We start from the raw sequence: 7,814 nt of genomic DNA, 5'->3' as shown, positions 1-7,814 counted from the left end.
CCGGGTCCCTGGCTGTTATTTAACGCAGCGAGGCTCAATACCCGCTCCCCCGCCTTCCCGCTTTTAGCTGCTCTAAAGTCTGTGTCAATAATACATTTCTGCCATTGAATATTTTATTGATGGTTTGACTTTTTTGCTGCTCGCAATTCCCATTTCAAGGCTGCGTGATTGTTCCTAATTAAAATTTTATGCCCTGGGACAAGCCTTCTTGCTACAGTGGAGATGATGCTGTCCTTTTCTAGGCCACTACAGAGTGGTAGGAAGAAATTACCATTACCCATTGTTATGAGATTAAAACAAAGCAAATAAATTATTGTTTTTTCCCTTAAAAAACAACCCAAAAGCCCTGCGTACGGCGTGTACTGGAGAGGAACAACTGGCTGGCGGGCAAGGCAGGGATCCAAGCGTGCAGGGTGGCTCGAGGATGCAGTGCCTGGCTGTGCAGGGACTCGAGTCCCCATGTCCCTCAGGGCAGCTTCTTCCTTCCCTGGAGTGGGCAGGAATGGACTTCAGAGTTTCTCCCTCCTCAGATGCTTCTCCTGGCTAGCTCCAGTGCCACCCAACAATCACAAAGTGAAGGATATACTTGTTTTTCACTGGTGAGCAGTCCTGCTTTTTTGTTGTTTGTTTGTTTTTAATATATCTGCAGGTTCTGCCAGCACAAGGCACCATTCAGAAGAGTATTTCAGCCACCTCCAGCCTCCCTGGCGCCCTTTTCCTGGCTGCCTGATTTTTTTTTTTTTAATATTGTCTTAATATTTTTTAGTATTATCTTATTTTTAATAAGAAAAATGGCCCTCAGCTCCTCACCCCTCTATCCTGTCAGCTCCTCACCATCCTCATCAGATGGTGGTCTGGATGCCAGCACTACCCCAGGCCAGTGCAGTTTCTTCAGGGCAACACTGCTGCAGACACTTGAACCATCCCCAAGCTGCAGATACGTATTTGTAAGAGTTCCTGGGTGTTTGGGTTTGGGGTTTTTTTTCCCCCTCGATTTCATCTAGAGTGCTAGAAGCATTTGTGCTGCCTCCCAGCCCCTGGATTTGGCAAGCAGCTTTTCAAGCACACACTTCAGCACCAGTTACATAAGGAAAGGTGTGAATGTCTGGAGGAGAAAATGCCTGTTGGTTTTGCTCCCCAAGTGCTGTACAGATGCTCTGCTGCTTGCTCCTGGCTGCACAGCTTCTCCCAGCATAGTTCACTGCAGATGAAGAAGAGCTGTTTGAACTGGCGTGTGTGTCCACGCAGGGAGCATTGTCTGCTCTCCTATGATGATTTTTCTTTCTCCATCTCAGAGTGCAGACTGACTGCATTCTACCTTGCCCTGGAAAAAAAAAAAAAAAAAACCAACCATAAAGCACTAGAGGAGGCTGGGAAATTTTCTTGTTTATGGATGAGCAAGTTTCTCTCCCAATGGAACCTCCTGCCAGCAGAAATCTTTTTTTTTTTTTTTTTTAGGATGTATTATATAAGTCCTTGCTTGCATTTAACTAACTGACTTCCTCTTAAACAATTCATGTACTCCTTCTATTCCTCATAGAGCAGCTTGCTCCTTCGGTGAGGCTCACCTGACACTGGGATGTGTTATGGACAGAACACAACAGGCACTTCTTAGCGTGGTGCTTGAAGGGTAAGGCCTGTTCCCTTCCCTCCATGAAGAGCTGAAACAAGAACAAAATCTTTGAAGAGCACAAAGAGTCCCTTCAGCTCAACAGGCCTGAAATTCACCATCTTCCCCTCCTGTAAGGCACTCCCCTGCCTCTCACCAAAAATCTCACGGTTCGGAGTGAAAGCACACAACTACTCTTCTAACCAAGCTAAGTACCATCTTACAAATCTGTTTATTAGCTACTGAAAAACATGCAATGAAGGGGCAACAGAGCCTGGTGTATTTTCTCATCACTCAGGAGCACTCTGCAGCTAGGCCAGGACAGAAGGGCTGATACTGGGCTTTCTGCTTGAGGGATAACCGTGTCATACCCTTCTGCTCTCCTTTTCAAGCCACCTTCACTGGCCACAGAGGCAAAATAAGAGATGGGAGGAACCAGGCATGCAGTGCAATCAGAGACATCACTGAGAAGGCACAACTTTCCTCTTCACCTGGTCTGATGCCCTGGATTGCAGTAATCAGCACTCAAACACTGGTTTTGCACATTTATTGAAGACTTCAGGTGACAGCACAGCAAGTTAGTTTTTAATCATGCCAGAAGAATGTTAAAAACAGGAATTGAGCTGGATGCTCCCCCCACTTACTGGAGACACACACAAAAAAGGCAAAACCAAACAAACTTCACTTCAACCCCTTCCTTTTGCTTACTGGAGCTGAACAGGATGGTTCCATTGGTAGCAGGAAGTCGGAAGCATTCATACCATAGTGCTGCTCATGGGAACTGGGACAGGCCTTGCCAGGTGACCTGCAGAGCTGCTCCTGCCAGCGGCATCTCCCGGGGTTAGCTCATCAGCCAGCACAGTCCCAAACGCAGGGCTGTTCATTCAAAGAGAAACAAAGCACCTTTATTTTCAGAAACAGGTTTGTTACCTGCATGGTCACCTATAAAATGGGGTGGCAGGGGGACTGTGGCTTCAGTCTGAGCTCTCAGACACACTTGTACACGGATGGATTTTGCACCAGGTTGCCCTCCCTCCCTCTATTTGTGTGGCTACATTGTGCTCCTGCCTGCTCGGGACCAGCAGTGGGAAGACGCTGTAGGTGCAGCTAGGGAAGAAAAAAGCAATCCGGGGCTGAGACAGCTGCAGACTCGTCTGCCCCCCAGCCCTGCTCCCCATTAAAAAAATAAAAAGGCCCATTGGGCTTCTGAACAAATATGAAAGCATCTTGGGTAACTTTGGTTGTTTTCCCATCTTGCCAGGCTGTTTGAGCACTATGGAAACACAGAACACAGAGAGAGCTGAGTCTTCTTGTGAAGAGCAAACGTTCCTCTGGGACCCAGAGACAGAAATGATAAGAGCATGAAGAAGAGATAGGGACAGGCAAAACTTCTCAGAGAGACACTTTACCAACAGAGGACCTTGCTCTGCCTTCTGTGCAATTAACTACTTATTGACCAGAGAGACTGCCAATTCCTTCAGATCAAGCCTTTACAACAGCTCAGGGCTACATGGGAGCAGCTCCAGGAGTAGGGGGAATACCTGAGCCCTTCCAGGGAACCTCAGCAGCTGCAGTGAATCCTAGCTGGTTATTAGGAACTTCAGCTGACAATGAAGCTGCGCTGCTCTTCAGAAAATACACTTTTCAACTACCCAGCTTCTTCACCAGCCGAAAAAATCACAAGAGATAACTTTGTAGGAGAAGCCATCTGCTCCGTCACTTCCTCTGTTTTTAGTGACAGCCACCGTGGGTGGCTGGAAAAGTCCCTGCCTGGCTCGCCTTCCTGTTCCTCGGGGCCATGAAGTCAGAGTCCCCTGCGTGACATCACAGCACATTGGCTAAGGCAGCTCTGCAAATGCCCAGCCAGGGCCGGGGCGCCAATACAGCCCTGGCACAAGATGCGGAAAACAGCCAGCAAAGGTGAGGGGTGGGATGGAAAAAAAAAACCAGCAACAAAAAAGGAAAGTGAAGCTCGTTTCTGCTTTTCCTTTAACAGACTAGAGAGTCTCTCTTTAAATGTGACTCATCCAGGGCAATACTAGGCAGAGTTTCTTCTATTAACACACCCTTGGCAATAGCAGTTCAGTTAGTCACTGACCGGGTCTCAAGACGTCACCGGCCGGGATGATGCGTCTCTAACTTGGTACGGAGTCCGCTAGCACTTATTTACTTTGGAGAAGAGCAAGAGAACAGAGGCACACCATCCCTCCTGAACAACTTTACCACCAACTACTCGCACCCACATGCCGACGCGGCCCGCTCCCTCCATGTCCCGCCGGACACACCGAGCCCGCTGCAGGAGCGCTCAATCTTTTCGCCCTCCCCTGGGCGAGTGCGGCCGATGCTGGGGCACTCCGGCAGCGCATCGGGGTCCGCAGAGCCGAGTACGGGGAACCGCTGGAGACAGGACAGTGGCGACGGATGGGGGAGCCGACTCCTTGGCACGCCGGAGCCCCTCACCTGGCTGGCCGAGAGGGCAGGAGGGCGTCGAGGCTTCGAGGCGCGGGTCCGCGGAGGCGAGGCGGCCGCACAGTGATGTCCGAGGAGCAGGTTAGCCGCTGTCACACGCACAGTGGAGTCGCCGAGAGCACAATGTGCGTTAGTCAGTGGCTCACCTGCTCCTGGAGGGTGACGGGGGGGCGGCGGGGCCCGTCTGCAGCACAGGCGACGCTGGCCAGCGCGAAGGATGGGGCGCGGGAGGGGGGAGCCGCGCCGTGCCCGGGCTCCGCGGCGCGTGGAGCTGCAGCTCCGCGCTCCCACCCCCGGGACAGGCTGGCCCGTGCGGCCGCGGGGCCGGCGGCGCCCCGCAGTTCCGGAACGGGGGAATCCCTCCCGGCGCGGCCGCCGCTCACCTGCGCTCCCGCCGCCGCCGCCGCCGCCAACTTCTCGCTCTGCCCCGGCCCGGCCCACGCCGCGCGCCGCGGCCCCCTCACCCCGCCCCCCCGCGCCGCTCCAGCCAATAGAGACGCCGCGCGCCCGCCCGCCGGCTCCGCCCCCGCGCCGCTCCAGCCAATGGCGAAGCCGCCACCGCCCGCCGACGGCCGCGGCGGGGCGGGGCCGGGCGGGCAGAGACCCCCCCCCCCGCCCCCCCGGCGGTGACAGCGGCGGGCGCGGCGCGTTCGCTTCTGCACGTCGCTGCTGCTGCGGGGAGGAACCATTTGTACCTGTTGAGCCGCCGCCCGCCTCCCGCTCACCCCGCCCCGCCGACCCCCGCCCTCCCCGCCCTCGCCGCCCCGCTCGGGCCGGCGGCTGCCGGCGGCGCCCCCCTGCCCTGCCGCCGCCGCTCGAGAGGAGCCCCTTCCCCACCGGACCCCCGCGGCCCCGCCACTCGTCTCCCCCTTTCCCCTCCGTCCCCTTTCCGCCCCCGCCGGAGCCCGGCCCATGGTACGGCCCGCCGGGGCCGTGCCATCAGGGCAGTGTCGGGGCGCACGTAGGCGGTGCGGGAGGGACGGGGCGAGGGGGCGGGGGGAGAGTCGGGGTGTCCCCGGCCGCCCCCGCCACTGCCGCCGCTCCCTTCGCTGCATCAAATGTCACGGTGTCACATTAATTTTTTTCTGTGTTTTCCCCCCTCCGTTGTTCTCCGCTGGGTTGGGCGTGCGGCGAACCCGAGTGCCCCTCGCAGTGCCAGGGAGTGGAGGTGGTCCCTCGGCCCCGGGAGCCTGCTTCCAGCAACTTCCCCAAAATAAAGGGACGTGCAGTTGGAGGTTTTCTGTACATCCTCGGTATAACAGCGCTCACCTTCTCATGGGGTGAGCTCGCTCCCGCCCATCACCCTACAAGCCGCAGCCAAGCCAACAGCTGGAAAGCTGAAAATTTTAGTGCACCTCGAGGAGGATTTGCCAAGGACCAAAGACAGAGCGTTATGGATGGGCGCAGCGCTGTCCCGTAGTGGGAAAAGTCTTGTTCGGAGACTCAGAGAGCCAGGCGTCGAGTCTGCAGGCTGGCTCCCATCTGCCTGAAGTCACACTCACGCCCTCCTCGAACAGATCGGAAAGCAGAGCGCGTCTGGGGGAGCGGGCACGTTTGTTGTGACCCCCCGGTTCATTCAGACTGCTGTTGGGCAAGAAAAAACAATTCGGGTGCGGATGTGGCCGCTGACCAAACAGCAGCCACACGCCTCATCCCTGGTGAACTGATAATGCATGCTGTCCGGCAAAAGGCACGAGCCAGAGCTGCATCCCTTGTGAAAACTCCCTCGGCATCAGCTGTCCCGGCTCCGACGGGTGTTTTGCAATCTGAAGCAATATTTGGAAGCAAAACCCAGCGCGGGCTCCCTGATAGCCGGTGGCAATTCCACATCGAAAGGATTTTCTTACATGTTCTGCTGGAGCGCTTTAACACTCATCCGTGGCTCTGCTCTCCCACTGCCGGTGTGGAGGGGGGATGGGGGGACAGCCCCTCTTCTGCGTGACAGCCCGCACAATGACAGGCTGTCTCTGTTGTCATTTTGTGTGCATGCTATGTGGGTTTTTTTTGTTTTCACCCAGCAGCCGTAGGGGAAAAGTCACGTATTTTACATCTTCCCAGCACAGGGCTGGTGCCTGGATTGGAGAGAAATCGTCTGCAGAGCACACCGACCCCTCCACCCTCCGGGCCTGAGCCAACACAAAAGAAGGCACAGCCATGGAAAATACTCTTTTTTATAAAATAGGTATTTTTGTGGGAAGTAACATGGCTGGGTACTGCCCTGACACCTCCCTACCAGCACTGCTGCTTCTGCCAGCTGCTCTACACGGTTCAGGACACACGTGCTCTTGGCTCCTGTGCTCCACCAAGTCCTTCCAGGCAGTACTATACATTCCAGGTTTTACTTAAAAAAAAAAAATCCTTCAGTCCTTCTCCTGACTGTAAGCACACAGGGACTGAGTGTGTTTGGAAGCGGTGCTTGCACAGCTGGCTGCCAAGCTCTGGATGTTGCTCGGACCTCCGTGACCGCTGTTAAACCATCCAGCACGGAGCAGGGCCGGCGCGGAGCCAGCGGAGCGCACGGCGGGCGGGCAGAGGATGCGCTGCCGCGCCGGGCCCTCGCTCCGGAGGTGCCATCGTCCTAGCCTTTAAAGGAACGGCGAGACCGCCTGGCTCACAGGATGGTTACTATTGCCCCGGCAAGGCCCTGGGCCCAGGGGTTTCGCTACAGCTTTGCTGGGTTTGCCCTCGGCCCCCGCTCCCCCTCCAGCTCCAAACAAGTTCGCGGCTCAGCCCTTAATCTCTGGGATGAAATGTCCTGCTGACACGGCCGGTGCTGTCCCGGGGAGAGCTCCCGCTTATCCCAGCCCTGCAGCTCTTCCCTTTGTTCCCAGCTGGCTTCCAGTCCCCGCGGCGGTGCCAGAGCCACGATGTGTGCAGTGACGGGGAAGTGCGTTCGCGGATGGCGGGAGAGCGTCACGGGCTGCCCTCCGTGCCCGCCTCGGTGCGGTGCCAGCGCCGCTGTGCCGCGCCCATGGACTCGGGGAGGAATCCAAACGGGGGAACATGCCCCCAGTCCTATCCCTGGCGGCTGGCAAGCCCCGCGTGAACTAAGGCGCAAATAAGAAGTTGCCTCTGCAGCGCAGATCTTGCCGTTTCCAACACGAGGCAGTGCGTGCTCACCGGCTGGGGCATCACCAGGGGTTTCGCCCTCGTCCTTCCCGCTTCGCCCCTCTTTCAGGCCTCGAGCAGGCAGGCAGCAGCGAGGCTGGCGCACGTTTTGCCCCGCTCTGCGTTCTCTGGAAAAGGACCTTGTTTTCTCCCCGGTACCCGTCTGATTCCTGACAATGCCCCGAGTGTCTGCGAGGACACGCACGTTAGCTCTGGGTCACGTCCGCCTGCAAGCAGAGCCTGGGCTGCGCTCCCCTTGCCGGCGGGCAGCCGAGGACAGAGCCGCACGGCCGAGGGAACAGCGCGAAACCAGCCCTTCCTCCTCTACGTGCGTGCGCTCACCCAGCGCCACGGGAACATTTGGGTCGGGCCCAGCCGAGAGTAGTTAAGAGGGGAAAAAACCCGCAGCGGTCTGCGAGAGGTATTGACACTGATCCGTGTCCGCACGGGCTGCGCGGGGATGCTCCCAGCCCCGAGGGGAGCGGAACGGAGCATCCCGCGAGCGCAGCCCGGCGCTGGCCTCGCCGCACAGAGGCCTTTGCGCGCCGCTTTCCCCCCACAAAGCCTGGAGACACCGGCGGAGGGATGCCGGTCACCCCTGCCAACCCATTTCCATGGAGCGGCCGGA

The 7,814-nt window shown here is 57.2% G+C and overlaps 1 protein-coding gene across 1 annotated transcript; it reads left to right on the top strand.

Moving 5' to 3' along the window:
• The first annotated feature begins 3,753 nt into the window (after positions 1-3,753).
• Positions 3,754-7,124, top strand: LOC119701422 (translation initiation factor IF-2-like). The gene is made up of 2 exons (XM_038138077.1): positions 3,754-4,670; positions 6,910-7,124. Exons 1-2 carry the CDS (start codon positions 4,031-4,033, stop codon positions 7,122-7,124), a joined length of 855 nt encoding a protein of 284 aa, XP_037994005.1. The 5' UTR covers positions 3,754-4,030.
• Positions 7,125-7,814: the final 690 nt, after the last annotated feature.

The sequence above is a fragment of the Motacilla alba genome, chromosome 5, assembly GCF_015832195.1.
Source record: "Motacilla alba alba isolate MOTALB_02 chromosome 5, Motacilla_alba_V1.0_pri, whole genome shotgun sequence".
NCBI lineage: Eukaryota > Metazoa > Chordata > Aves > Passeriformes > Motacillidae > Motacilla > Motacilla alba.
This window is presented reverse-complemented; position numbering and strand designations above follow the sequence as displayed.

Excerpts from the sequence above, each read along its gene's own strand:
- LOC119701422 (XM_038138077.1), top strand. The coding sequence starts at position 4,031 with ATGGGGGAGCCGACTCCTTGGCACGCCGGAGCCCCTCACCTGGCTGGC. Across the intron at positions 4,671-6,909 it reads CCGCGGCGGGGCGGGGCCGG|CTGGCTTCCAGTCCCCGCGG; the intron begins GCGGGCAGAGAC and ends CTTTGTTCCCAG.